Source organism: Bemisia tabaci, chromosome 2, assembly GCF_918797505.1.
Source record: "Bemisia tabaci chromosome 2, PGI_BMITA_v3".
NCBI lineage: Eukaryota > Metazoa > Arthropoda > Insecta > Hemiptera > Aleyrodidae > Bemisia > Bemisia tabaci.
Window position 1 is genome coordinate 47,736,767 of NC_092794.1, and position 26,391 is coordinate 47,763,157.

The window sequence follows — 26,391 nt, forward strand, 5'->3', positions numbered from 1 at the left end:
TCTGGCAATGAATCTCTATGTTGAATGTTGAATTAATTTATTAGAATACTTAATTTTAATCATTTTAAATTTTTTATTATTTGAAATCGTCGAGAGACATTTCGCGTATCGGAGCACATTCCAGAGCCGAATAAATAAAGCCCTTTTTCTCCTGTCGAGATCTGTCTAGTCCACATCAAATACCTACACAGGTAGAGAGGGAGGGATGTCGCGAAATTTCACGAAGTACGAGTAAAACTTCATGAAATTCTTAAAAGTTTTGGAAACATCAGCGGACCAAGAAACGCCTGAAACAGTGGGTCTCGATCATTGTATGTATGCATCATATGTAGGATGTAGGTACATGTAGGTATGTTTTCTCTGGTCTCGATTCTGGTATTTTTCAATCTCCTCCCCCCCCCCCTCCCGCCGCATACACTCTTCTAACAGCCAGCTTTCAATATACAGGGTGATCCAAAAGTCCCTTCCACCCCCTCTAACTTTTTACCTAATTGAGGTAAAGATTTGAAACTTGGGGGATATTCCTAGGTCAAAAGGAGCTACTTTTTGGCCTCCCTAAAATTTTCAGGGGGCCCCCCTAGGAGGAGCAACGGTCCCCAACTTTTAATTTTCAAATGGGAAGACCTCCTTTGTGATAGCTCGTTCGAAAGAGCATAAAAAAAGAAAACTTTTCGCGCAAACCCGAAGTCAATATCTCAAACCGTTTCAAAATGGCGGCCGGTTAAAGTTCAAAATGGCCGAAAATTCACACCGGTTATTTGTCGATGGATTTGCGCGAAAATCGGTATGTAGGGGTATTTTGACACGAGAAAAACGAATTTGACGTTAGATTTTCAAAAAAACCAAAATTTCCAAAATGGCCGCCGGTTAAAGTTTAAAATGGCCGAAAATTGTCACCTCGGTTTTTTACTGATGGATTTACCTAAAACTTGGAATTTGAGAGTATTTTGGCATAAGATAAACAAATTTTAACTTAGATTTCTAAAAAAAATCAATTTTTGGTCATTTTGAACTGTAACCGGCGGCCATTTTGGAAATTTCGGTTTTTTTTGAAAAATCTAACGTCAAATTCGTTTTTCTCGTGTCAAAATACCCCTACAAACCGATTTTCGCGCAAATCCATCGACAAATAACCGGTGTGAATTTTCGGCCATTTTGAACTTTAACCGGCCGCCATTTTGAAACGGTTTGAGATATTGACTTCGGGTTTGCGCGAAAAGTTTTCTTTTTTTATGCTCTTTCGAACGAGCTATCACAAAGGGGGTCTTCCATTTGAAATTAAAAGTGGGGCGTTGCCCCCCAAGGGCCCCTGAAAATTTAGGGCCAAAGTAGCTCCCTTTGACCTAGGAATATCCCCCAAATTTCAAATCTTTATCTCAATTAGGTAAAAAGTTAGAGTGGGTAGAAGGGACTTTTGGATCACCCTGTATAGAGTGATCCAAAAGTCTCTTTCACCCCCTCTAATTTTTACCAGAGATCCCAAATCCGTGCTGCGCGGACATTCCCTATACCGACACGGATCGCGTACGGACAAATGCCGCAATCACACGCTGAATGTGGGAGCTAAAATGAGGCTTGAATGTGGAAGTCAACGGCCCGATACCTGAATTTTGCGCGTGACCAACGCGTGACGCGCAAAATTCAGCAACGATTTTCAGCGATTAAACTATTCGAATAAATTTGATACACATTTGGATAAAAATAACTCGAATTAGTGAAATTTCCGCTTTTAAGCGCTGACTGTTGACTACTGAAAATTCTGAAATTTCATGAAATTTATTAGAACTTTTGGGGATACTTTCAGGAGGCTAAGAAACGCCAAGCAACAGTGATTCTAAATTTTGAAATTTTTTACCCCAAGCCTAAAACTTTCGCGCGTTGCAAATGTTTTCGTTCAGTTTAGAGGTTAGGTTGGGGTTTTTCTCTCTTTGCCCTAACCTCCCCTTTTTGCCCCTCTTTGTGTCTGGCACCTTCAGTAGAGTAGCATAATACCGCAGCATCAACAGAAAGACCATCTGAAACGCTTTCAGACCTCCAAAGGTTTAATCAATAATTCTAAAAAAAATTAATAAATTTCAACTTTGTGAAATTTATTCGAGCCTTATGAAATTTCATGAAATTTCACGTGTTTCATGAAATTTCTAAACGTGAAATTTCATTTTCCATCTCTGCGCACTCGGAGCACCCGGGAATACTGTTTTTTAACTACTTGAGGTACTTAACAATTTAAAACTTGGAAAGTGTTCATCGGTCAAAGGGAGCTACTTTTTGGTCCTCTTAAATTTTCAAGGGGAGACTACTTGGGAGGCAACGGACCCTAGTTTTTTTTTTTTTTTTTTTTTTTTCAAAATAAAAGACCCTCATGATGATACCTCGTTCGAGTAAAACAAGAAAATCCGAAGTCATTATCCCAACCCGTTTCAAAATGGTGGCCGGTTTTATTTCACAATGGCGGCCGCTTTGAGTTCAAAGTGGCCGAAAGTTGGTTATTTTGTAAATCTCATTGTTTTTCAGAGACAAAAATATCGGACGCCAAATTCGTTTTTCTCGTCTTAAAATATCACCAATTATTGAAAATTTCAGGCACATTCAACAGCAAAAAATAGGTGCTAATTTTAGGCCATTTTCAACTTTAGCCAGTGTGAAATGGTTTGAGATAATGACTTCGGATTTACGTGAAAAGTGGCCACCTTTATGTTCTTGTACACGAGATATATCACGAAGGGTGTGGTGGACTCTAGTGGACTCCATTGGAAGCAAAAAGTTAGAGTTCATTACCTTTTCGAAGGGGGCCCTTCGAAAATTTTAGGGAGCCAAAAAGCAGTTTCCTCTCACCTAAGAACATCTCCCCAAGTTTCAAATCTTTACCTTATTGTTAGTCAACAACTAACAAGTTAGAGGGGACGGAGGAGTGTTTTGCTCTTTTGGCAACGGGAAATTGGATCACCCTGTAGACCACCTGGTAATACATGCAATCCGAGTTGCATACCCATCATTTCGTCTCCCGTGTAGCGGTATCTCTACACGATTGTTGTATCTATGCCGCAACAGACAACATAAAACATACAACATACCCCTTATCAAAAGTCAAAAGCTCATTATACTGTAATTTTGATTATCTGGCATGACATTTGGAGGTTTGCCGTCCTTCTTGCTTGGAAGTGGCAAACGTAGTAAATTTTGAGTCCTGATGCAGCGGAGTGAATTTTCTTTTATTTGGTTATTAGAAATTTGTGATGACAGTGATAGTAACCTCAAACGTACTGCGTACATGCGCATAACGCACGGTAAAGGCAACAGCCGAGAAATTCTCATCACCTATGTTGTTCTAATTATCTATTTTTTCTTTTCTGTCGCTGCAAAATAAATCACCGTCACGTACCTGTATAGTTCCTTTTCTTTAACTGGTAGCCTCGGTAAACTTCACCACTGAACGTCCGCCCGGAAGTGCAATTTGTTGAAGGCATGCTGTAAGGTAGGTACTGAACTTGAAGTTGGAGGAGTACTGTTACAGTAAATTCCAACAGTTTATCCAATAAACTATGTCATGAATTCACTCAGTAATGCTTACTACAACAAAGTATTATCATTTTGAAGTAGTACTGATTTATTTACGGTGCTGGTACAGTGGGCTATCTAGCCCACAGGAATCCTGGGTCAACACTTCATCATCAACGAACTCTTGTAGTAATCTGGAGCTAATTGTTTTTTCTTATGCATGGTAATTTAAGAATATAAAAGAAATGAAATAGCGCAGCCCATTCGTGTTTAGTATTTTAAGTGAAAACTACTGACAATTTTAAAAATCGGTCAACTTTAAAGATTGAAGCAATAGTAATTAATTTGTTGGCAAATTTAGTCAAATTCAATATTGTACTATCTCCATACCATTTTTAGGACCATCCCATTGAAAATCTTTAAACAATTAATGAATCTCTCATGTGCAGCTAAAAGTCAGAAATGCCTGGGAAAATAAAAGTGAAGATTCTCGCTGCAAGGAATCTTCCAATCATGGATCGGTCAGCAGAAACCACGGATGCTTTTTGTGAGGTCAAATTGGGTACAACAACCTACAAAACTGATGTCTACCGTAAATCTTTGAACCCCCAGTGGAACTCAGAATGGTATCGTTTTGAAGTAAGTTTCCTTTCATCATTCTTGAACAGTTAGTTTTCAGCCTACTTAGTTTTCATTGATCGCAACATTTTGCATCCAACTCAATGCTGAGTTGTATATCCCTACTGTAGAGCGATTAGTCCAGGAATTATACGAAAGTTAAGGGAAAAAATTAATAACAAGCTAATTAATGGCACATTGAGTCCTTATGACCCCCTGAGCCCCTTAAAAAAAGTTCCCATCAATAGCGTGACAGCTTTGGGTTTATGGGGGGGGGGGGGGGGGTTAGTTCCCCAACATTGGTTTTTCGGTCATAACATGAGAGCGGTCACTCATATCACTGTACATAGCACCATTTTCTGAATTCTCGTGAAATTTTGGAGTAGTATGACACATTTTCAATTTTTCATAGCCTCCCGGTGCTCCCTAAAATTGCAAAAACATCATTTCAAGGCATATTTTTTGTGATAATTCTGCAGGAAAAGTTTTCCCACGGCTGTTCAATGACAAACACTGCTTTATGTCATTCTGAACATGAATGCTTGACCAGAGCTTCAAGTCTGCATGGTCAGTTTTAAAAAATAAGGTGAAACACCCCCTCTTCATGAGTACTTTTTATTACGATATTTGGGAGCTCTTCCCCCCCCCCCCCCTCCTGGACTTGGGCTCAAAAACGGTAGTCAGTGAGCTGACAGTAAATCGCACTAACAGTTCAGAGTGACATAAAGCAGCGTTTGTTGTTGAGCAGCCATGGGCGAACTTTTCCTGCAGAGTAATCATCAAAAATATGCCTTGAAATGATGTTTTTGCAATTTTGGGGAGCACTAGGGGGCTATGGAAAATTGAGAGTGTGACATACTGCTCCAAAATTTCACGAGAATTCAGAAAATGGTGCTATATGTAGTGATACGAGCAGCTGTTCTCATGTTATGACCAAAAAACCTATGTTGGGGAACTTGGTGCACTGAGTGGTTAAAAAAAAAAAAAAAAAAAAAAAAAAAAAAAAAACTCTACAGCCTCCCCCATTTTCATAGTCTTGCCCATTTCCCATGCGAGTGGTCATGGATTGATAAGTTTCTGCATCCCTGGTACAGTACAGTTAAACACTTCCCAACTTTCACGTTGATATATTATTTATTGCATGAAACAGAAGAGCATTTAGAGCTTTATGGCAATTGAGCAATTTCCTACAAGTGAATAAGGGGCAGCATTGCTACTTTAAAGTATAAGTAAGCTATCACATAAATTTGAAAGCAGATTCCACTGTTAGAGCAGTGTGGAATGGATAAATTTAAGGATCATAATTAAAAATAATTTAAACTTTTGCCAGGTCCAAATTTCTTAGTATTCCAGGCGTAGTCCTTTGAGTCAGAATTTTCTTTTTCCATTTTCTATCCAACTATGTGTCATAAGGTAGGGGTTACCATTTTAAATGAAAGTTGGGGTCTTTACCCCCCTCCAAAAAAGGCTCAACAAATTTTGGGGGTCCAAACAGTAGTTTACCTTGACACAGGAGCACTGTCAAAATTCTCTGTAGGTATCTCAATTCGTTGATGTCTTATGACTTTGGGACCATCTTGTATATCTCTGTTTGTGCCAATGCAGAATCATTACATATCACATTGTAACGTTCTACAAGACAACCAATCTATGTAACCGGATGGAATTTCCTTTAAATCATTCTTACTCCTTTAAGGATATTAACTGAAAATTTCATGGAAAACAAATAAAATTCTAATGAAAAATTGAATTATGAGTGGACTTTTTAAAACACTGCAATAAAGATATTTTTTTCAAGTTCTATCATTGGTTTCTATTTGTTTAAGTTGTTTGCGTAGATTTCTATGTTATCCTCTTCTTATAGATGGATGATGCTGAGCTCCAAGATGAACCCTTGCAAATTAGAGTAATGGACCATGACACATACTCAGCAAATGATGCAATTGGTAAACTTTACCTAGATTTGAATCCTTTGTTACACTTGCAGTGTATGTATCCAACAGCCAAGACTATTGATGCCTCTGCTCCTCCAGTTGTCACTTCAATGCCGTCAGGTATATTAAACTTCCTTTTGATCACTTTTTGAACTAATGAAGACAGCAGCGCAAACTGCTTTCATTGTAAAGTAAAAGAAAAGAACACACTGGGGGCCCAGAAAATGCTGGGGTTGGGGGGGGGGGGCTCCTGTGCTTCTTTGTGGAAGCAGTCGAGGACGAGAAATTTTTGTGAAAGGAGTCAGGTTTCTGCGCGTTCAGCTGTGTTTTGTAAAGGTCACCACAGTCAGCGCATTTTGTTTGGGGGAAAAAAATTGAAGACACTCTTGCTCATTGGTTTTTATGAGAAAAATAGTCAAATGTACCTATTGGCTTTTTGTGAAGAAAATTGTTGGGTGCTTTCTTGGATCAGCAACCTGATTGTTGAAATTTTTGGTTTGTCAGGTGGAAATGGATGACACAGGTTAAATGGCGAAGCATGATAGGTCGGCTATGTCTTATCGTTGCTTTGTCGTTCGGAATGGACGACAAACTAAAAGCACCTCTTGAGTATCCAACAGTGTGTCGTCCATTCCACCCGACAAAGCAACGATAAGACATAGCAGACCAATCACGCTTCGCCATTTAACCTATGTCATCCATTTCCACCGGACAAACAAAAAATTTCAACAATCAGGCTGTAGGGGTACAAAAAGTTCTTAGCCTTCCCCAATTCATAATTTGCCTTCCCCAAAATTTGCTGTTTTGCTATAATTGTGCCTCTACATAGAACAATACGCTTAACAACTTCCTTCGCCATAGCGCACTTGAAAGACTTGCAGCATATGAAACAGCGAACTTAAAAAGTTTCCGTCTCCAAAAGCAACGTTCTTAAAAGTTTCCTTCCCTAAAAGCAGTGCGCTTAAAAGTATCTTTCCCCACAAGCAGGGCGCTTGAAAGATTTTCAGTAAATAAAACAACTTGCTTGATAGTTTCCTTCCCCAGGAGCAGCATGTTTGAAAGGCATCTAGCACAAATAACAATGCGCTTCCCTGTTTTTTCCCTGAAAACGAAGGTAAAAAAAACAAAAGTCTTCCCCAATTCTCACACAAGCGGCCACGTGATTGAGAACATTCTACACCCCTGTCTTGGGCCAACACTAAGCTCTTGCACAAAAAGGGTATTTTATGTGACTGTAAAGAACTCTCTGAACCCCTGACACATAAGCTATATTTGAGCTGTTTAAATCTATTACTAAAAGCAACTTTACTGTCAAAAGAAACTGTGAAGGCCTTTGCAAGAAAATTTTGGAATTCACGGAAACTTGCGACTGTTTCTCATTAATGCGTGCCTTTTTTTTCTTCCCTTGTTTTAGGATCAGTTCTGTCAGGATGGTTTCCAGTTTATGATACAATGCATGGAATTCGAGGTGAAGTTCATGTGACAGTAAAAGTTGAGCTGTTTTCGGATTTTAATAAATTTAGAGAATCATCCTGTGGCGTCCAGTTTTTTTCTTGTAAGAATTATGAATAATCACTTGAATCATTTTAAATTGTATCTCTAAGTTTTACAACTGGTAGGTTTTGCTCTTCTAAGATAATGCTTGCACTCACATAACTCAAGGATTGTTATTTTTGTGAAAACCTTTTTTTCTTGTTTGCTCTACTCACCAGACATTTTAATAACTGACTCTCATTTATTTTCTAAATTCTGACTAAAAAAGAAGTTTCAGTGGCCTAAGAAGGCTACTGATATAGAATAGTTGCCAGGAACTTCAAAGAAACATGTGCTCTGCAGCATACAAGTATTTTTGACAAGTTACGGTGAAAGTTGGATGCAGAAGAATTGAGATCACTTGCAAACTGGTACACGAAATTTAAAAAATGAGTATATTCTGAAAAGCTGCGAGTCTAACAGTTAGTACATTTCTCAAAGTTTTCATCTATCTTCATTAGTTTCCGAGAAGAACAAGATTTACACTTATTTTATGGATGCCTCTCATACATGAGTGCATTTGTCTGGATATGAAAGTTCTTGGGTAACAATTGCTGCATTGAAATATCAATTAAATCATTTGCGCAAAGAAGAGAAATTTCACAGAATACATTTTTCACCCTAGGAAAAAAGTAATTTTAAGTATACAAAGAGTCTTATTAAGCAATGTAAACAACATAACTAGTTATCCAGGAATGTCTCCTCCCAAGAGACATAAAGTTATTCAAGTAAGATAAACAATTACTTTTTTTAAAAAAACATGTTTTTTCTTAATTTTTTTTTCTCATGATTTCTAATGAAAAAAGAAAATTCCATTTTTCTAAGGAGGTGAGGTGTCGTTGAAGCATCAATTGCTTATCGAGTAGAAAACCTACGTCCATTTGTCTCCAAATTCTAAACCCTGAACCATTCTTACTTACTCTTTTGGAGTAATCCTCATGTTGACATACCAAGCAAATGAAATAACAATAAAATAATAAGTAATAGATAATTCTTTTTACTTAATTACCTTCCAACTTTATCTTTTTAGCAAGTGGAATTCCATATGGTCACAATGCTCTTGCAATTCATGGATTTGTAGAAGAATTAATTAAAACCTCTGATCCTGAATATCAGTGGATAGAAAAAATTCGCACGCCTCGTGTAACAAACGAGGCCAGACAGACAACATTTTTCAAATTGTCAGGAGAGGTGCATCGCAAAATAGGTCTTAAAGTCATTGATATGGGAGGCAACGCTGTCATTGGGTAAGATTTTTTACAACTTAATTGAAATATATTTGAAGGAAACTCCTTTTGTGATAGTTACTTGCGTCGACCTAATGATAGAATGAACTTGTCTAATCTTGCCTTTCTGGTCAGACATGTCTAATAGCTTATCCTAAAGTTTCTAATCTAATTCCGGCTGTCATCACAATCACACTGGGAAGAACACTAATGAATAGTTAAAAACAAGGATTGAAAAATAATTCAAATTATGTTCGGAATGTACACAAGTATTAAACTGCTTTTGACTACAAATTTAAATGTAAACAATTTTATTCCTTTCAAATTTTTTCAAATGCTAACCCATCTTGGGTATTATTAAAGCTTTTCAATATCCTAGCACTGTAATATTGGACGTACCCTATTTGCGGGCTGGTAGGAAAGGCTTCACAGGCAACATGAATCTCAAATGTTGGACATATAACACTATCTCGCAATTTTCAGACTTCAATTCTGAACTGCTGGTTTCTTTACTTCCATCATATATATAAGCTCCCAATGACTATATGCCTTTTCAAGATTTGCCTTTGACTGCTCAAGACTCATATTGGATTTCAATGCAACTTCTACTAAAACGACAACTTGACTCATAAGAAACACCATTGACTGGCATCAAAAATCAACTGCTCATGCTGAGGATCTTGGGTCTGAATCTCAGTGCTCATACTTGAGACGTACATCAGACGTCAATGTTGCGGTTCGTCAGCAGCCTCATAGTAGCTAACAAGAAGGACATGCAAGAAACTGCACTGCAGATCGCCAAGACTTGGCTCTGAAAATGCACTATTGTGCGGCCACCTATAACAACTAGTCAAAAGTGCGTTGAGTATCTCGCCCCCCCCCCCCCCCCCTTTAAGGCTGCGGTGAACCAGAACAAAATAGTGCTGAACATTGGCCGATTTATCAATCCTGAAGGATTATTTCCGCAACAATATTTTATTGAAATATTGTTACAAAACAGTTCCAATGCTCAAATTTTGACCTTAAAATTTAGGATATCCACTTTCGATAGGTTTTCAGTCATCTTATTTTCTAATTTTGGGTCTTTTGTCGTTATCAGGGTTTACAGTAATTAGCAAATTAAGATGAGCCTCTTTTTTGCCGTATGTTTGTAATCATCCTTTTTTTTTGTGAAGGTATATACAATGTTTTGATCTTGAAGGAGAGTCAGGAATTGTTGTCAGGGGTATCGGGACTGTCGTTACTTTGGTGAAAATTCCCGATCCAATTTCAACATCTGTAAGGGATACCTCAAACGAAGAGTAAGTTTGTTTGTTTTTTGTTTTTTTTTCATGCAAGACAGCGCCTATTGCACTGACTGTCACTAAGCAGAACACTTTCATTCACAGAAGGAATATTTAATAATGAGCAAGTGAGCAGGTATTGAAGCATTCAATCGGATTATCTGCCGGGTTTCAAAATGTGTTTTGTAGATTGATCCGTTCGTCTTAATAATGTCTAATTATCAAATCTAACAGAGAAGAGACGAAAATCTCTTCAAGTCTTGCTCAAAGCACCATTGGTTTTATAAAATGAAATTAGGATCATTTTCTAAAAATTGTCTCTCATCGAAATATTTTTATCACATACTTACTCTTTTTTTTTTGTTTATTCGCCATCCAATATCGTTATTACAGAATTAAAAATTTACATCAAAAGAAAATAAAAATATCACCAGAGAAAAAATAAATTTAAATACAAAATGGTTACTCAATTATTGGGTGGCTGTCGGAATCACCGCTAGGCATAACATCAGCAACATACTTACTCTATACTATGTACTGTTATAATGCTTTCAATATTACTATTGGAATTTTCATACTTCAACCATCACAGTGTTATTTTTGGCTGACGCCAATTACTTTTATTTATCTTGATTGACACGATGATCAATCCAAAATCTCCTGACAGTTTTAGTCTCTAAAAAAAGTGTATCCAATCACTTGTTTGAGGCCACCTTAGTTACAACCTGAACATTGTCAAACAATTTTGTGGCTTTCCTCAAAAATTCAGAATGACCTGTTATGAGTATTATTGTTTCTGGTTATAATTTCTTGCAAGGTATTTTACAAGATAACAATGTTTGATTGCCTGGGTTGGTCCCAACCAGTGTAGGTTGGCAACACCACCCCTGGAGGGTGAATCAGTGATTATGGCAGAAGCGCAGGTATGTAAGGATGGAAGAAAGTATCAATTGCGAATCAACTCTTCGTAAATGTTGGTTTATAATAACAGCAAAACTGTATTCTTCTACCCACTATTCAATTTCTTCAAGGGAGCCATTGCTTATTTTTCACACGGTCTTATCTATTTCCTCCTTTTTTTCAATTTTACCTTCCAAAAAAACTATGTTGCCTTTTTTAATGAATCTCTCTAATTTTTAATTTTTTGTTTTGTTTTTTCTTAAATTCCTTGGTTTGTATTTTCTACACCCTGTTTGGTTTGATAATTTGTGTGTTGATCATTTACCCGTACTTTTATGATTGTTCTCATATCGATTTATGGCTTACTTCTCTCTGCTTGACTTTTTAAATTGATGCCTTTCATCTGCTACAAAAATCCAGGGATGATTCAACACAATTTCCAGTGATTAATATCATCCCTGATAGTCCAACTCAAAAAGATAGTCCCTATATTCCTCCTAAAAGACATCCAAATGGGAGAAAGCTTTACTCTCGTTTTTCCAAGAAAACGAATCCTTTTTTTATGAATTCTCGCTTGAAATTGGGGAGAAAACAGTATCGTCACAGCCATGAGCATAAATTTGTCAAAAAAGAATCTGGCTCTGGAGAAGATAGTTCGTCCTTGAGTAGTTTCAGAAAACTTAATGTTAATTCAAGAAATTCAAAGAAATTCATAAATGCAATACGTTCCTCCTCCTTATCTTTGTCCAAAAGTTTGAGTGAGTCTAGGAAAGAGCTGCAGTATGCAGATGGATCTCGCAGTGATACGATTTCATTTTTGGTTGCATCTTTAACCAAAGATCCAGTCTTCAACTTTGGTCACGTATACAGCTCTATTGAAGAAGAAAGCGTTGCTAATTTATCCCTCAATTTAAGTAAAACTTCATCAAGATCTAGTGAAAGTTCTGAATCAGAATTAGGAACAGCTTCTGAATCCTCATCAATAATGACTGAAATTTCGCAAAGTTTCTATGATGGAACATCAGACGGCAATGATGCTTTCAGCTCCAACCTTATTACTGATGATAAATCATCGCTCAATGTGAGAAGTTCCTCTACAGATGTGGAGATTCGTCCTAGGATGAGTCCGAACATTCCACCTAATGAGTGCAGTGATACTCAACCAGTCCAGTTGAGTTGCTCTTCTGTCAAGGTGACGGAATCACTTGAAGGCCTATCAAAATTTCAGGAAATAACTGGTGTGGGAGATGCTTCAACGAAGAAAAATGTATGCTCATATAATGTTCCTAACTTACCTTTAAGGATGGGTGAAGAGACAGAGAAAATATTTTCAGAAAAAGTTGAATCGAGATCAGAATCTTGTCCTCATTCTGATGTTCGCAGAACTGAAAAATTTTGTATGAATGTAGATCAGAAGAAATCTGAAATTTTAGCCAAAGAAGCTCCTCAAACTGATTCTCAGTGTACTCCAAATGCTGAAAAGTATGGAGCTCCTAATGAAGAGATGATTCAGCACTCCATTTCAGCTAATAATCCAAGAGACTTTAGGAATTTTTGTACCAACTCAACATGTCTCAGAGAAAAAATCACTCAACCCATAATAGTTGGCAATGAATCATTAAATGTTATATCTGCAATCCATTCAGGATCACAGTCTGAGAAACAACAAAATAGCATATTATCTCACACCTCTTGTGTAGAATTGGAAAGCACTTGTATCAAAATTCCAGTGGAAATACCATTAAGAATTTCCTCTAAAAATGAATTTGAACCATCTACTAGAGGACAACATAACCAAGAACTGAGAAATATTGAGAAGCAATCCATTCCTAAGAGTAGAGCACAAAGAAGCAATACACCGCCTTTGTCAGAAATGGAACCCTACGAGATGCCTCCCGCTCAGGAGCCCATTGATGAGGAAACCCTATATTCCTCACAGTCAGGCATCCACCACATGACTGTCATTGGTTCATTGCATAATGCTAAAGCTAAAAGAGAATTAAAATATATTCCTCTCAATGATTCTTCAAGTACAGAGAAAACTAATATATTCAAGTCCATGCCAGACCTAAGGCTGCAGAGAGAATTAAAGTCTAAAGCAGAATACATCAAATATCAACAGTTTATTGACCAGGCATCATCATGTTACAAAGCAGGTTCAATGGGAAAAATCTCCACATTGCAGATGGAGGAGAGAAATAATTCTGCGTCGGAGCAGGAAAATGTCACTGGTTTTATTTCCAATGCTCCCTATCCAAAGCCCCTGCAAAATCTGCAACAGGCAACCTCAGTGACATATGATCAAGAGATTAAGAAAATTGTCCCCAAATCTATGGCAAATAGTGACATTTATGGTGCGGATTCTATAAATTCTCCAGAATCCAAATTTAGCACTCACAAAACAGCTCAAATTTTTCAGGAGTCATCTGAAATCCATGAGCTCAATCAGAGGATTACCCACACCAATAGTCTTAATTTTAGTATGGGAGAAGAAAAAATTGATGCGAGCCCACTTTGCTCTGGGCGCTCAAATCTTTGGGGGGGAAAAAATATAATCCATGATCTAAAAGCCTACTGCAACAGAAATATCAAGCCTGAATGTGTGCCATCTCCTACACCTGCTGTAAAAAGTATACCTTTGTCTCACACCTCACCTTCTTTGTCCAAATTCAAAACTCAGCACGTTAGGTCTTTACCACCCTCGTGGAGTAGAATTTCAAATAGTGTTGACCAGAAATTAAATTATTTTTGGCATGAATCTGCTCAAACTAAATTGAAACATTGCAACTCCAGTCCTTTATTCTCCACCTCTTGTAAATCTCCGCAATCTTGTGGCTATACTTTGGAGTTTAATGCTCTAACCTTAAACAACTCAGACCTAACATTAAATCTTGCGAAAAATTTGCTTAATAGTGTAGCTGAAAAACAGCGAGATGCAAAAGACTCCATGGAAGGAATGGTCACTTCATCTTGGAGCTCAAAAATTGACTGCAAGACAAAGTTTTGTGACGGCGTTTCCAAAATCGTTGGAGTCGAACCAAGTGATGATTTCTCAAAGCTCAAGGTTGTTTGTTCTAACAGTTTGTCTTTCTCTGGTTGTGCTGGAAAGCAGGAATCGACTCAGCCTGAAACAGATTGCAGTGCTGTCCCACCATGTCAGCCAAAACTCGAAAGCCAAAATTCTGTTTCAAGAAATAGCTCAAAATCAGAAACGAGTGGTAGCATTAGTGAGTCTCAGATATTCGGCGCACAGAATTTTCCTGAGCCATATTCCAAATTTATCCCTGTGTCAGACTATTTACCTGCTAACAGCACCAACAAGAACCCTGACGCCAGTAAATGTATTAACAATTGTACAAGTAGTTTAGATTCCCTTAATGAATTTGGAGTTTCACATAGTACTAACCGCACGTTGCCTCCTCGACCCTCTTTCTCTGATAGCTCATCAACTCAAGGAATCTGCAAATCGGGGGACGGAGATGGAGATGTTTCAGTCGGCCAAACTATACCACAGTCTTTGACACCATCTGCCTCAAAAATTTTGTCACAGTCACCGGCCAAAATTGCTCATACCCATCGCAGATCGTCCGACTCAGAGCTCAGTGTCACACCAAAAGGTACTTACATACATTGAATTTTAGAAACATTGTTTCTCATGAGTTGCAAGATGTTTTTCAGAAATGAAACGGCAGAGTTTTAGGTTATTTTTAATAAGCAGAGACAAGTGATTGAATGAAATTCTTGCCGAAGACTTGAGAAGCAGAGTGGTAAAAGCACTGCTCTGAAACATATCGACAAGTTAATCCAGTTCATTAGCAGCTGTTGAGTCTTTCTTAACTTCTAGCAGATTTTTTGAAGAATATCATAGATTTTGATAAAAGAGGTTGTACACAAACAACCCCAGCATTTCATTGGAGGAAGAATCGCATTCCAAGACTTTATTTTTCAGGTCCTCAATTTTTATTAGAAATTAACACCGATATGCATTTTCAAAAAGAGTGCTGTAGCATGAGTGAGATTAAATTTGTCAGTTTTCAGCAAATGAAAGAAAAACTACAGGTTAGAAGATGAAAATCATAACCAAGGCACATTGTAGAGTGATTTTAGATCCTCTCTGGCTGAAGAGGCATTCCAATCAGTAGAATTTTCCCTGGTGGGATTTAGTATCAATTATTTTTCAACTCTCCAAGCACCTTAGAAATAGAATCATGGGTGGCGGCAGCCACCTTCGGACAAAATCTGTAAACTCGACAACAGTGGAAGGCACCCAAACAAGAAGGTGGCAGCCAACCATAGACACATGTAACTCCCTTATTCTGAAAATTGATTGGGTTTGAAGTCGACTGCAGCCCATAATATTTTACAAGAAAAAATTTATCATGTGGCCTTGTGGCTTTGTAGAATCTGTGTGTCCAATTTTATGATGATATTTAATAAACTTGTTTCTATGCAAACTTAATATTTAGTAAATCAATCTGATATTTTTAGGATGAAATAATGGTGTTTAAACTCTGTTCTTTGCTGACAGGAAACAGCTTAACTGGAAGTAGCGGCACTGGTATGAACCGGACCTTTCTTCCAAATATTCTTCTACAGCCAATAACAGACAAGAAGATGTTTGAGTTACACGATTATCCATTCCTAACAATGACTCGATATCCTCCCGGTTTTATTAAACGTTTAGGTAATTATTTTTGTCAACATAATATATTTTGCTTCTCTTTAGAATGCTTGCTTGGTAATATTATTTCACAATGAATGTCCCTTAAGCAATTCTTCATAACGCTCGTTTTTTTATTGAAAATTGAATTTTTTTTTTTCTGCTACCGTTAAAAAGTTTCTAGATTATCTTGATGTCTTGAGAATTTAAGAAGAAAAGCCCAAAATCCCTCTTTTGAAATGTTTAATTGAATGGAAATAATAAAATATTAGGTACCAAAGAAGGTACAGACTATGCTGCATAATATCCGGGATGGTTAATAGCTCCCCCAAATTAAGATCTTGTTTAGTGCCGCTGTAATCAGTTACCTCAAAGAACAGAAGCCTCTCTTTACACCTTTGCCAAGGAAAAATTTTGAAGGTTTTTAAAACTTGAATTTTGTAACTGAGGTTACACCCGGAAAAACAAAATGGAGGCCATCTTAATTCGAAAGAGCGATTGACCTTTCTTGATAATATGTGGCAGAGTTTGTTATAAATTATGTGTTTTTTTGCTAATTCAAGAAATATTTTCTACTTTTAAATTTTGAACACCTCTATGACCAAAGGTTAACATATTTTATTTTTTTGTCTAGTCTACTTTCGTTAGTGGTATTTTGTTTTCTAAAAACTCAAAATTAGTTTTTTTAGCAATCAATTACAATAATTAAATATATTTTGAATTTACTTATAAACTTGTATAAAAATTCCTCTAAATTTGCACTCCAGAGGTGAAATTCTCTCTCCTGAGGCCTGTTCTACGTCTACTTATCTGGACCTCTTACCTCTGGCCTCCTCTTACCTCTTACCTCCAATCATCTTATCTGCAAGAATTACTCTTTCTAACTTAAAAAAATATGTGCTTTCAAAAAACAGAATCAGGCCTTAAACTCTCTTTTTATTCAAATTGAAAATAGAACATCTTAAAAAAATTCGCATAATACTTAATTCCAGGTGGAACAGTGAGTGCACGGTCAGTGAAACTCCTCGAACGTTCGACTATTGATGAGGAGCCTGAAACACGCGACACATGGTGGAATGAGTTGCGATTGGAAGTTCGTTCTCACGCTCGAGCTTTGGCATGCAATGTCATTCTTGGTTACTCTGAAAATACTGCCTACAAGTATGTGCTGTACCTCAATATATCACAAGTATTAAAGCTGAATTTGTCCTATCCTTAGAGCTTCGTTGATCCCAAAATTTGTTTCAATTCCTGATTGAATTTATCATATTTTTCTTCTCTTTCCATCATTGGTAAAAGGTGCTAATTCGTGAAAGTTTCTGGAGGTTTGAGGAATGTTGTGGCCGAAGAGCATACTCCTTTGTAATTTTATATCTTCCTTATTGAACTGAACGTCAAGTAATTTGTAGAGTTGGGCCGAAATGGATTTTTCTCGTCACCGAATGCGGACATGGATATTGATTTTTTGTATCTGGCCAGAGCTGGGTACCGGATAATTCGCCAAGATATCCAGCCAGAACCGAATAATCCCGGATCCAGAAAGTTCTTTTTTGCATGAAAAAAATTTCCCGATTTTTTACCAGGTTGATTGAAAGGAGGTTGGTACATTCGACCATATTGATGACGTACTAGTGTACCTCCTCCCCAACTTAATTCCCTTGCCCCTCCAACCCGCCTAAAAAAAATTATCCTTCATTTTTCTTAGTTTCTCATTCTGCTGTAAACACTATAGGAGAGAGAGTTTCTTTAAATCTCACATCTTACTTTTAAAATGTATTTTTAGAGCTGACATTTACAGGGCTTTCGAAAATTATGAACATTCATCCTCAAAATACAAAATTTTCATTCGTCTTAAAACTTCCTCCCCCAACATGTATCTGTCAGTGTAAGAAATAAGTGAAAAAGAAAATGAAAAACTTCTCCTGTGAACGAAGTGTAATTCATTCATCATTCAGAAAATTTAACATACACTTGGATATTTTAGCTTTCCTATTTAGCTACTTTTAATCTCAATTTTCAATTAAAAAAAGAAAAAAGAAATAAATTGCTATGTATTTAGTATTTTAGAAAAATATTTTCAGTTTTCTATTTCTACAGTCAATGTTTTAATTTTTTAAACTGCTATTTTATGCAGTTTATCGCCATGAAATGTCCATGTTTGTAAAATTTGCTACTCGGACCACACCTATTCTTACAAATTCAAGTAAACTTAAAGTTTAAAAAAAAAGAAAATATTACCTGTGTCCATTTTTTCCTTTTCATCAAAATAGATTGCTTAATTTGCCACTTAAAAGTAATAAAACTAATGAGAAAAAAGAAAACGAATTTACAGAGTTGTATTGAAGGAGAAGAAAACAAAAATCACCAAAAGTTTCAAAAAAAAAAAATAATATATATGATTGTATTGAAAGAGCAGAAAAAATAAAAATATCACCAAAAATTTCTTGAAATGTTCAGAATCAAATAAACACTATCAGGCAGGTCCAAAAACCGGATAGCGTGGTTATTCGGCCGAATATGGAATCCGCGATAATTGTATCTGGCCAGGGCCAAGTAATCGCCGGCCACCCGGCCAAAATCTAAATTTGTAAGAATACCAGGAGCAAGTTCTGTAACAAGTAAGTTGTGAGAGTACTTCAAAACATTTGGACAAAGGAACCGAGTTATGTCGAGGGTAGGGTCCTTGGAACTTGAAGCAATCAAATATCTTTAAGGGCAAGAGGCTCTTTCAATAAAAACAACTGGATAAATTGTTCATTCTTTTTCCCATTGAATTAGATAAGAAGTAACAGGCCCTTTAGAATTTTTCCCTGTTAATATCGCTCTTAACTTACTTTCTCTTTAATCTTATCATTCTCTCTCTAAGTTTTAATTTTTATGCTTCATTTAAGAAAGATTCTTAAGCTGAAGAGATTCTTTTTCTTGAATTGCAGTGATGATGTTTGTATTCTCAGTGCAATTGGGACTGCAGCAACTATCTATCTTCCTAGTAATGATGTACATCATCCTGAAAACATTACAGCCGCGAAAAAAAAAAACGATGTGAAAAACCAAAACATTGCCTCATCGTTGGAGAATAGAAGAGGAGGTGCAGACAATCATACAAAACGTCGGTTGATTTCCGAGAACGGTGACTCAAGTGATGACTTCCCATGTTCCTTATGTCATGTTCCTTTCAAGAAAAGTAGCATGCCCTTCCGAGTCAGTTTGTCAAAGTGTCTTCATTGCAAACGCTGTTTTGTACCTGAAATTTTGATGACCACTATCGAGCCTCCTGAAGGAATTCCAATCCTCGGAGAGGGTTGTTTTCTGCAAGCATTTGTCAAACGACCCAAACGAGATAATCGAGGAGAACTCAATGCCAAAGAAATCTCAGATAGTGCACCTTTTCTTGAGTATGAGCTACACCGACAGCTCCTCAACAAACTGAGAGTCAAAGGCATGAACAGTATTTTTAGCCTGAAAGTGAGTAAACAAATATGTTTCCTGTCACATCATTTAAGATTAGACAAGAAGGTACTCCATTAAATTTGAAAAAACTTAGGAATCACTTTCGTTCGATTTTTTACCACATTTTAAGTTTATGTAACTGCCAGGACAAAAAATTCTGAAAGTTGTGGACTTAAGAAGAAGGCTCATTTATAAACTTTAACACTAAGAATTCCTAGGAAAGTTTTGAACTGAGCAGGAGAGACACGGTATTTATGCTGAATTTAAACTGGAAACAAACGAATATTGTGAATTGGAACTTTGCTAAAATACTGGTTTCTTTTTAGTTTTTGGTAAGGTATGGATGCATCATCCCGAGAGACACATTTCTGCTGTTCCTTCCCCAAAAACCTATTTTGTAAATCCTATAACAAAGTTGAAAGTTAGTGAACACAAAATATTGCTTTTGGTTAGTCAAACCAAACGGTTAATTTTTGTGTTCACATTCTTTCAGCCTTAGTGCAGGCTTTACAAAAGAGATGTTTTAGGAATGAACAGCAAAAATGCGCTTCCAGGCGTATTAGGTCAATTTTTTGCCAAGACCTCAAAGTGAAACTGGCAGTATAGCAAAATTTAATGGTTATCTCGATCCTGACCTTATCGAAAAGAAACCTGAAAGTACTTTACTAAGTGAAATCAAAAAATTAATTGATTATAACTATAATGAGCCAAAACAGTTTGTTCCTTTGGACTAAACTTGGTTTAATTAAAATTATAGATTAGTAATATTATCTGATATTTTCTCCAGATAACCATCAGTGTGGGTGATCGTATGATAACTGGGCATGCTGCAGGCACTGCCATATATTTAGCTGCTTTGCCAATCTTATCTCTTCCCACGGTGACTCTAGGAAGCAATCAACATGATTCCTCAAAATTAGAAAAGATACAAAAAGATCTGTCAGATAGTGTACGAAAGAATCGAGAAAGATTTCTCTTGCGGCCGCCCTCAGTCTCTGGCGTGGTGAGTCTTTTTTTTCCATATTCTTAATCAATAATAGATTTACATGGTACTGTTTTCTGCAGTTAAATTACTTGTTTAGTTCGCATCAGATATGAGACGAGTTGTCAGCAGTTTACTCTTGAGTGTCATGAATAATTGACTGATTTACATGGTCTGCACACAGTGATATCTTTGTACCTGACATGGCAAGCATGGGTGTAATTATTCCAAATCCGGTTTTCCATGAAGCTTTCCTGCTTTTGAAGAAAATGCCCTCTTCAAAATAAGAGTTAAAAAACTTCTTTTTTTCTGCATTTCGTCCATTACAGAAAAGGAGTAACAAAATGTTTCAATGTGCCATCATTTTTATACTTGTTTGAATTTTTATGAAAGGAAAGCTTCTCAAACATTATTGAAAAGACTACAGATTACACAAAATGAATTGGTGCTTTTTGTGATAAAAATAAATCCATGGAAAAATAACCTTTGTAGCAGTAATTTCAAAACTGAGCATATGGTACTATCTACTATTTCAAGGAGTGATTATTGATGAAGCACGACACATTTCAAACCTAACCAGAGCTTTAAAATCTGCAAGTCTTGTCCATTTGTGAAAAATCAATCCAACGAAAATGGTGCAGGGGTTTTCTCTTGCTGAGTGCGATCAAAGCTCTTTGCATCAGTAGCATTGTCTCTTGTGTCAAAGGCCTAAACTACCTTTGTATGATCGATGTATAACATTGCTACAGCCCTAGGTGGGCCTTTGCCTCCTTTACCATGCCTCTCCAGAAGTATGACACAGTAGTATGATGTCATCCACTGTAGCTTTGTACACCACGATTTTGTTCACGGTAGTTTCATCTGTGTTCTACATTTAGTCACCCTGCTGGTGGCTCTATGTGCGTTTGCACGCGTCGCAATGTTTGCTGAAAGCAAGTCGGATCAAACCATAGGATGCACACACTGGTAGATGAAGTCATGCGCTGTGTTTTTTAATTGATGATATTTCCTTTAAAATCGGATGTAGAAATTTGGCGTATTAGTAGATATGTTAATAATATTTGCTGATCTATAAGCTTAAACTGTCAAAGTACAGTTCTGTAACTTGCGCAATTATCTCATTACATGTGATCTGAATGAATGAGCATTCAGGTGTTAGGGTTATTGGTTTGTTGCTGACAAAGACACACAAGGCAAACTTCACACCGGCAGTCTCCCCCAAACCAGTACTCATACAATATTTTTAGATTAGAAAGTGAGACAAGATTAAACTATACTTCTCAAAAACTTCTATTAAAAAGTTGAGGAAAATTCCATTTAAAAAAACCTTTGAGAGAGAGAGAGTTTCTGTGACAATTATAGCAATCGCTTTGCGATTCTACCCCCCAACTTGTCTGGTTTTTATCAGCCTGTTACCCGTCGCCTGTAGCCTTCATTCCCAGCTTGAATTCTTCCCTTTATTGCTATTGTTGTTTTAGCTTGATTATTTAACATGTTTCTATCGTTTGTATTTGAATTTTTTGCCTCTTTCAAATTCATTCTGACCTATGACACGATTTGTTGGTTCCCTTCTTATTTCAGACTTTGATAATATCATGTACTTGGTCTGCTGTGGAATGGTGAAGCAATTTCTATTTTTAGGGCAAAAAGTTCTATTGCAGAGAAAAAATAAAATGAAAATGTGTACATGCCTCCTATATTTTTCTGCATTCAATTATAAAAATGTCAGTGCTTAGCATGGGTCTCATATATTTCTTTTTTTTAAATGTGATGTTAAGTATTCTTCTGTTGTTTCAAGGGCATCACTTTTAGGGTTTACATTATTTCTGGAGGTCCCTTTCAAAGTGGTGGCCAGATAGGGCATTAAATTGCAATTCAAAAATTGTGTTAATTTCAATGATTTCAATGATACATTTCAATGCTCGAAACGGTTTTTCTAGCAAGTTTGATAGAAAAAAGTCTCTCAACATTTCTCTCATTGGTAGAGGAAATAATTTTTACAAAATGGCAGCAAATGAAGATAAGTGATCCTCTGTCCCACTAACCGTATTATAAGATCGCATGTGTATCATTTGCTGCCTGATGCGCGGGGCGGAGAGCCACACTCAAGAAATTTCTTACAAAAGTTAACTGTGATCTTGGAAATGAAAGCTTAGTAGGCTTACCATTTTTTACCTTTGGGTTAATAATTTATGTTCCATCCCATTTCCAAAATATTAATGCATTATGGTGGGAACAAAAAAGTGTGCCCTTTTGCCTCGGCTATTCAATTTTTATTTTCACCTGTTACAGGAAAGTGAAGCTTTAACATCAGATTCTGAGGAGTCAGAAGTGGATTTACCAGAGGCTGATTTTGCAACTGGGAATATGGATCTGTGTATTTTGGAAGTTGATGATAATGAAGATGTAGATTTGATACCACAATTAATTGAAAGCCCACCTCCCCGAAATTTAATAGTCACTGCAGCTGAAGTATTACCAGGAGTCGATGATTTAGAAGCTGTTAGAAACTTACAAATGTTCACGCAAGTTTGGCGTGGCAGAATCCCAATCACGGCACCTTTAAGTGCCTTTAACAGGCAATTCCGCACCATGTTGCATAAAGTCTATTTCAAAGTGCGAGATATGATTCCTTGTGCCTTAAGTGGGATTCGATTCCTTGTTGATATTCCTGAAGCCGATGAGCTACAAATCACTGTTTTTGGTATGATTTTAGGTTTAGCACCTTGCGAAAAATCATTGAATAGGTATTCTAAAAGAAAATTGTTCATGAAAACCTCCAACAGTGGAGAGAGTGTAAAAAAGCTTGATGAAAATGATTTAATATTCAATTTAGAAGAAGTAGAGGACAAAAAATCATTGGTAGCATCTAGTCAAATGGCAGGAGCTCAACTCACAGCACCTGTTGCATCCAAATTTTCCGGAGGCACTCCAGCTTTTCATGTTCGACCGAAGGAAAGATACGGAATTGACATCACTCCATTATCATTTGTACCTGGCGGTAAAATTGACCGTTACCTAGGAAATATGAACTTATTTTTCATAAGAGAAGGCACCAGCATACGAGAAAATGGTGGAATTGGTGTCTTCATTCATAGTTTTGTCACAGATGTTTTGGCCATCATGCGAGCTCATGTTGCTGCCTTGGGAGGAAATGCTGTTGTTGCTTATTTTATGAATCAATGCATTCTACAAAATAATCCAAATAAAAATCAGGTAAATTTTTTAAAATTTTATTTTAATTGGATAACATGTGGACTGAGTTAAACGGAGAGGAACCAAGTCTAATTTTTTTTTAAAAAAGAAATAAATTTAAAGAATAATTGGGTTCCATAACTTCACTCATCACATGGTTTGAAGAAAATGGTCCGCTTTTTCTTAACCCAATTGCTTCAGTGACTTAAAGTTTAGTCATTAATAATTGTTTAAACTTTCATTCATGTGCCTGAACTTAACGGGTGAGAAAAAAAGAGTTTTCTTTGAGTCTTAAGTAGTTTTAGATTAACGATGGTTACTAACGTTAACTTCCGGCCACCCTGTATAATTCAAATAAAAAGGAAGAATTAGCAAAGCATAGAAATAAATAATGGATAGCATATAAGCAGCGCCAAGTGCACAAGTATTAAGGAGTTTTTCTGACCTAGGCTGTTAGATTAAAGAAATATGCAAGATAGGAGAGCTATGGCCATGTTGAATTCAGTACTTTGAGACCAAGGGATCTTCAAAGAATACAAAAGGAGGATTTTCTTCATAATCTTTTCAAGAATCTGATAGCCCACGGCCGTAAATTATGACCAATAAAACAGTAAACCTAGAAGATTTTAGAGATTTAGGTATTTCCAGAAAAGATTCCATCTGGAACAAGACAGTATGGGAGATCATCAACTTTGTAAGATACGTTCATGTTCTGTGACGGAGAAAAACATGTGTCTCTCAGGAATCGTACGTTTTAGGGACTACCTACTGTCAACAATTCCTCTATTTTTTCAGAATACCAAAGATGCCAACGTATTAATTTATTTTATTCAGAAGAAACGAATACACTTTACTTTTGTTTCAATTCATCCTTACTAACTAAACTAGTTACGTCACAAAAAACTCTTTCCCGCTAGTTGATCTCTGGAAAAAGGTCCATAACCAATTTATATTCCAAATTCTCACCATAGCTCCTGATGATTTTAACTTTTGCTGCACACTGATTTTCTTCCTACGAGGTGGAAACTCTCACATGAGACGAGCATTTTGAGTATTGACAACTCTCTGCGTTCAAAAACCAGTGATAAAAAATTTAAAAGCTGTTTATCCAAATGCGATTTTCTGGAACCCTCCTTAATTTTGCTGACCCTACTGGTGGAGTCTAAGATGCTATTAGGGAAATAATGACTAATCCAAAAAGCAATTTCTTTGACTAAGTAAGTGATTCCACAAGTAAAATATTCTTTTTCAACCTGAAAAATACATATTTCAAATGTCAGGTCAAAATGAAAAACGACTAATTTTGGGTGAGGTTTCTCATGATGTTTTTACCATTAGCTTGCCCTTGAAACTCTGACGGCTTTAAGCATTAATCGAAAATTCAAAGACAAGTGCGAAAAACTCATCTGGAAACAACGAAAAACTCCAAATCAATGGAATAAAAACCATCAGAATAGGGGGAAAGCAAAATTTTGCATTGCTGGCTGAAGGTTGTACCAAAAAATCTTTTGTAAAGAAACAGTCATGGAAGGAGCCTGACCAAATTTTGAATGCCAGTTTAAGGCAAATAATCAATTTTCATAATTTAAAAATTATTTCAAGCAAGATATTTTTTGAAAAGATAAGTGTTCATAATTGTTTCTTGTTACAGGCACAATGTTTAATCAACGTTGGTGGTGATGCAGTACTAGTCAATTACCGTGCTGATGATTAGGTCATTTAATTTGATTGAATTTTCATGATTTTTGTAAGTAAAGTGTTACCTGTTACAAGATTAGAGGTCTTTAAAATGTATAGTATATTTGTTATTTGTTTATAATTTTACAAGTTGTATATTATTGAATGAAAACCCTACGACTTTTACAATAATACATTGTTTTCTGGTGACATTTTCATGAAATCAAAGAAATTTCAAAAATTTGAAACAACTGGTCGTCAAACAGTAAAAAGTAGAACAAACAATCAAATAGTCAAAATTCGGTAAAAAAAATAAATACTCTCAAGCCTCTTTGAAAAATTTATAATTTGTTAAATGCGTTTCAGAGGCACTGCACTTCCATTCTTAGTACGCTAGAGAAAATGTAAGTGACGTCTATGAAACTGGTAGAACATCTTTTCATTTTTTTAATGAATACAAGTCTATTAAATTTCTTACTAAATGTTATGAACCGGTTGTCCTTTTAAATTAATCAAAACTCTAAAAATGGAAGATTAATTTTGTAAAAGAAGAGAAAGGGAAAAAGAAAATAAAAAATAAATTGAAAAAACCTTCTGTTTTCTTCATTTCAACTTCCCTCACCTTAAACAAGTCAAAAAGTAGCATGTACTTTAGGTGGAGAATATTAAAATAAACAAAAGAGAATCCTGTAAAATGCAATTTGCTTAATGTTCTGATCCTAAAAGTACAAATTAATCGAAAATACTTTGCTCCTTTATCATGAAAAAATCGCACTTTAATTGGACTACATTTTGCATATTGGAACCATAAATTCTAGCCCAGTTCAAGTACTGTTATACTGTGTAAATATACTGTTATGCGTATCTTTGGGGCGAGTTAAGTTAATTTCCTTTCCTTTTCCTTTTGTGACACTGTGAGTCCTCAATTCTCAGTATTCTTTGCAAGTTTTCCAGAGAGAAACTATTTCCAACCTGATACTGGGGACAAAAAAAAAGTTGAGATATAGATGGTTTATTGCTGTTTTATCGCCAAAATATTCCAATTTCATTGCAATTCAATCGGCAATAAAATTGCCAAATAATTGGTTGACTTTTGATTTCCGGATTGGTTGATTATTGCCAATAAATTACCAATCGATGGAAATCAAATTGAAATAAAATTGTAGATAAATGATCAATATATTGGCAATCATCTTTCAAATTTTGCTACATGGGTATAGATTACATGATTTCAGAATCCTGCAAGCTCTTACGGAATTTTGTGACCTCAGGAAATCATAAAGGGACTTACATACTCAACAGCTTGTGTAGTGATTTACTCTTGAAAAAGGCGAATATCTTGGAACTGTATACCTATATATCCCAGGCCTTTGATCGGGCTTGGCATCCTGGACTCCTATACAAAATTAATCAAATGCTACCAGACTTTTTCAAA

General features: G+C 36.3%; 1 protein-coding gene across 1 annotated transcript; it reads left to right on the forward strand.

The window, feature by feature from the left end:
* Positions 1–3,053: 3,053 nt before the first annotated feature.
* Positions 3,054–25,169, forward strand: LOC109035137 (C2 domain-containing protein 5). Its single transcript, XM_019048648.2, has 13 exons — positions 3,054–3,475; positions 3,948–4,137; positions 5,981–6,170; positions 7,465–7,605; positions 8,614–8,830; positions 9,985–10,110; positions 14,434–14,609; positions 15,521–15,676; positions 16,645–16,813; positions 18,586–19,117; positions 19,890–20,105; positions 22,377–23,300; positions 24,931–25,169. The coding sequence occupies exons 2-13, from the start codon at positions 3,961–3,963 to the stop codon at positions 24,991–24,993; spliced, it is 3,087 nt and encodes a 1,028-aa protein (XP_018904193.2). The 5' UTR covers positions 3,054–3,475; positions 3,948–3,960; the 3' UTR covers positions 24,994–25,169.
* The last annotated feature ends 1,222 nt before the right edge of the window (positions 25,170–26,391 follow it).